General features: G+C 34.1%; 1 protein-coding gene across 16 annotated transcripts in view; it reads right to left on the bottom strand.

Annotated features, from left to right (window-relative positions):
- LOC145303663 (protein still life, isoforms C/SIF type 2-like) overlaps nt 1-5,000 on the bottom strand; it is a 1,026,311-nt gene that overhangs the window by 305,743 nt on the left and 715,568 nt on the right. For all 16 annotated transcript variants that reach the window (XM_080145246.1, XM_080145250.1, XM_080145247.1 and 13 more), the window contains one exon: nt 4,296-4,399. In XM_080145246.1, coding sequence (XP_080001372.1) covers nt 4,296-4,399 — 104 coding nt within the window. The remainder of the gene's footprint in view (nt 1-4,295; nt 4,400-5,000) is intronic.

Genomic DNA, 5,000 nt, shown 5'->3' with positions numbered 1-5,000 from the left:
ATCATCCCAACACTAATATATATATATATATATATATATATATATATATATATATATATATATATATATATATATATTAGTGTTGGTAAAAGTCTGAGGATGCTACAGACGGCCAAAAACGGCCGGGTAGCTGAAACAATGATGTAACTTAACAGAAAGATACGGTAATAAAAAATAAAACTTGTGTATATATATATATATATATATATATATATATATATATATATATATATATATATATATATATATATATATATATACAGTGATGATCATATTTATTGGCACGGTAAAATAATTTTGAACAAGGGTTTTTTGCAATTATGTTTGTTGTTCCTTTGTTATTTATTTTTTCTAAAATCCGATTGCTGCATCGGAAAGGCCAGTTAAAAATACATAATATACTTTGTTATTTTCTTTAATTTAATCCCTTTTTTAGAATTTATTAGACAAAATTTAACTTTTATTTTACCGTGCCAATAAATATGATCATCACTATATATATATATATATATATATATATATATATATATATATATATATATATATATATATATATATATATATATATCTTGAAAGGTTTTCCACCTTTAAAACTATATGGAAGAAAAACACTTAGCACCAAGTCCATTGTTAAGAAAATATCTTGTTTATCAATCAATTGATCTCCTGTAATCACTGTGATTGTTTGTTTCGTGAAGTTTTTATCGCGAATGCAGATCCAGAGGTATTACATAAAACTCTTTAATTCAAGAATATTATATCTAATGAATCATTTTGTTGCAGAAAGGATGTCATTTGATCTTAGTATAGGACTTTTTTATAAATTGCATCGCTGCCCAATGAGACAGAAATACAGATATCGAGTGTAACGTAGCACGGACGGCTACATGCAAATGCATGCGAAAGACGTCACCAGCAAAGAAAACAAAAAAGACTATAAAAAGGAGAAAGAGGATGATTACAAAAGAGATGTGGAGCACAGAACGAGATAACGTTCGAGATCTCGTGAGAGGCGTGGAGAACGTTCTAGATCACGTGGGTGACGTCACGTCTGTAACAACGAGGAAATAAATTTTGTTACAAAGAAAAAGTGAGTTGGAGTTGTTTTCTATTCTTTGTCTTGGTCTCCTTTGCGACTGAAACTAGATACAACTTGTGTTGATTCTCGGACAACGTCGCAGGGGAAAGACCATAGATTGGAGCTCAGTCGGGCACCTACCATAAAAGTAACGATAGAGCAAAGACAGACTAAAATTCCTAACTGTTTGTTTTTAAAATTCCTGATACATACTTTAGCTGGCATTCCATTTTCCCAAATCCCCAACCCTATCTAAATATCTTGTTTTCATTAACAGTATTTCTCTATTGCATTTTTAGCATTCAAACATCTAGAGTTCGTATAGCATCAATCATAATAATAATCATCTAGCAATTTGGCAATGCCCTAGCAGTCCGTAATATAACAGATAGATGAGTGTTTTTTGTGAACGTTTTACAGGATGTAACATAGCGTCGGTGCGTGTATGTAAATGCATGCGAAATGACGTCACCAGTAAAGACAAAATATTTCAATCATCCCAACACTAATACAAATATATATATATATATATATATATATATATATATATTTGTTGGGATGATATGAAATAGAAAAAGATAACGATCACGTGAGAGATGTGAATAACGTTCATGATCATGTACAAGGCGTGAAGGACGCTCGAGAAGACAATAATATGAAGAGCGTTACAGTTAAGAGAGAATGAGGAAACAAATGTTGTTGCTACGAGTTGGAGTTATTTTCTATTCTTTGTCTTGGTCTCCTTTGCGACTGAAACTGGATACAACGTGTGTTGGTTCTCGGTCAATGTCAAAAGACAAAAAAGATAGCTGTCGATAAAAAAAAATATGTATATTCGTAGCAATCTGCAAGTTAGGGTTTTTGATTGGCTCGATTCTGTTGTTGGAATTGGTTTCCCTAATTCTTTCTAAAATCGATTACTTGCAGGTGGGAGATCACGTGAAGATTGCACAAAATCAAATATGTGAAAGTGTTGCTATGGAAACGGGCGGTTCCAAAGTTGGCACACGAAGATCATCAGTCCAGCTCAGTAACCACATCACCACTGCCACCTTCTACATCAAATTATATTGCAGATATAAAATAACCAAGGCGAAGAGAGACACAAATATACACGACGTTTATATTAACATATATAGACACACAAAGTTGGCCTGCAATGATCGTCAATCCGCGTTAATGTTAAAAAAAAAATACTTTCCTAAAAGTAATGACAGATAAAAAATTCTCATTACTTTTCCGACATCCCTCGTATTTTGATATTTTCTCCCTTCCTCAGTTTTTCAAAGCTGTTGTTCGTGCGTGCTATAAATAAACTTGCAGTGAACCGTATGCAGTCCGCGGGCCCCATGTTTGACATGCCTAGTGTAAGTAACTTTACATTCCTATTCAGCACACATTTTTATTTCATCTCTGGAAGTATTGTCATGGAACGTTACATTTCTTGCTTAGGATTCATTTTTCCTAGTTACTTTCTTTGAAGACTTTCATGTATTTGCAGGTAGTTAACCATCCTTTACTGTCTGACTGCCTACAATATAGTGACTGTTATATGGTAACGAACAGTTTCCTTTTATCTTTCTTTCCCCGACATGTGTGCAGCATTCATCGATATGAGAATACAATGGTTGCCATGTGTGGAAAGAATAATATATTCCGAACACGTGGTCAGCTCAAAAATTTTAGCTTTAAATAATAAAGTAAATATCCAATACCAGCAGGAAGGTTCGCCGCCGTTTGGGATTGAATGAAGATCGCTACGATGTATATTTTTCACCATGTTCGTATCACCATATTATTTCCTTTGTGTTTACTACCCCCCCCCCGCTTCTACAGCTGAAAGAAGCTGAAATGTTGGAAAACTCTCTGTATTAATATCTTATACACATGGTTTGGATTTCATTAAATTCGTATATGCATATTGGAAGTTTTAAGAGGGCTCTGGTCCCATGGATCACTTCGAGGTGGTGGTGGTGGGGGGCATTTAAATATTCAACACGTACAGTACAATGTAACGATTCAGGGCCATTTCCATCGTCTTCCTCAGAAAATGTGATGCATATAATTTAAGTTTCATAAAAATGGCATATATTTAGAATTTTAAAGGGTTTATGGCAACTTACCTGCCATATCTAATACCATGAGAGAAAGACGCCTACGATTTGGTGGTCATTGCCTGGGGGCAAGCATGAATTGGTAAGTGATGTATTGCTATGGACTCCACGACGCGCAAGCAAAGGACGGCCTAGATCCACGTACATCCAACAAATAGCACACGGCGCCAACTGTGAACCTGAAGATCTGAGGCAGCTGATGGAAGACAGGAAACTCTGGAGAGGAAGAGTCACATTGGTCCGGGAAAGGAGCCAATGATGATGATGACGATGATGCCCTCATAGGCCCCTTACTGGTACACTTTGAAATTCGGGAATACTTCCATTGTCTTCCCTTGTAAATTTTACATAAGAATACACTTTTAAATTTTATGCCGATTCCTTAACTTTCCTTTCTGTAGAAAACATATAAACATTGCACACACACACACACACACACACACACACACGCATGCACATACATACATTAAGCTTTATATATAAAGATTGAAGATAACTAATTTATAGTATTGTGACGGTTCCTTCGTTATTTTAAGTGAAATTAAAATTGATCCATCCTGCTGCATGTAGGAGTTGGTTTTGTTGTTTTGTTTTTTTACGGCATATCAACGTTTTGGGGGTTATTTAGTGCCCACTTTTGTCATTTTAGTAAAAGTTTTCATGCTTCAAATTTTTTATATCTTCAAATATTTATTCATGATATTTGATTTGGTTGTTTTGTAGAGGAAAAGTGATATTTTTTATTTTGGCTTTGCAGAACATGATTGAGTTTTGGCAAAACGGGGAAAAGAAAAAAGGCAATAACTGAGGTCTTGTGCATTCGAGGTCAAGAAGCCGACATCTTCAGATAACCTGATTTGGTAGCACTAGCTGCTGCATGTAGGAAGCTGCTCTTTGGAAGTGGAATGTTCTTCATTGCACCAACGGTATTTCCAAAGATGGTAGAACCAGTGGATCTTGTACGATATCTGTTTTTGCACTTAGTAAATAACAGGACAAGAAACCCCATGTCAATCTGACCTTGGATCACAAGTGAGGAAATATCGCGTCGTAATAAATAAACATTTTATTTTTTCATTAAAAAAATGCCCTATTGTACTTACCCTGCTTTCCTGATAGCACCGCTTTGCTTGCCGTAAGATAATTGCGATTCAGACGTCATCGTATGTATGCTGCTGTCACTGTCAGCTGGTTCGTCATCTGAAGGCTGCAAAAACAAACAAAAAAACAAAAAAACATGAATCTTCAAATAATGGCAACAATATTTAACATTTAATCAAATTGAAATTAAATCTTTTTTTGTATTAATGTGAAGTTGGAACAGAAAAAGGAAAATACACACTAATTGTATTATATATATATATATATATATATATATATATATATATATATATATATATATATATATATATATTAGTAGCCTGGCAAGGCAACAGGGGAGACAACAGAAGTAGCAAAACTAAAGCCTTCCTGCCAGAACACTATATATACAAATGTAGGCAAATGTTGGCCTATTTTATTGGTTTGAAAATATAAATTCTTTTTCGCCAACTGCCATAAAATTATAACCATAAAATAGTATTATAATCTTCAAGAAGCCTACAAATTCTCATGTAGTTTCGTCCGATAGAACCAAAGATATGAGACACTTGATTCCAAATATTTCTCAGATGTTATATCTCCCTTCTTTTGGAAATAGGGTACGATTATGAATATCTCCAGTATCAAATAATCTTTATACACTGTGAAATTTACTTTATGTATGAAAACCAAAGAGGGGAAATATAAGATATGAGAAATATTTGGAA

Source organism: Euprymna scolopes, chromosome 19 (assembly GCF_053919585.1).
Source record: "Euprymna scolopes isolate OS-2025 chromosome 19, ASM5391958v1, whole genome shotgun sequence".
NCBI lineage: Eukaryota > Metazoa > Mollusca > Cephalopoda > Sepiida > Sepiolidae > Euprymna > Euprymna scolopes.
The sequence above is the reverse complement of the archived record's forward strand: the minus strand, read 5'-3'. Positions and strand labels throughout refer to the sequence as shown.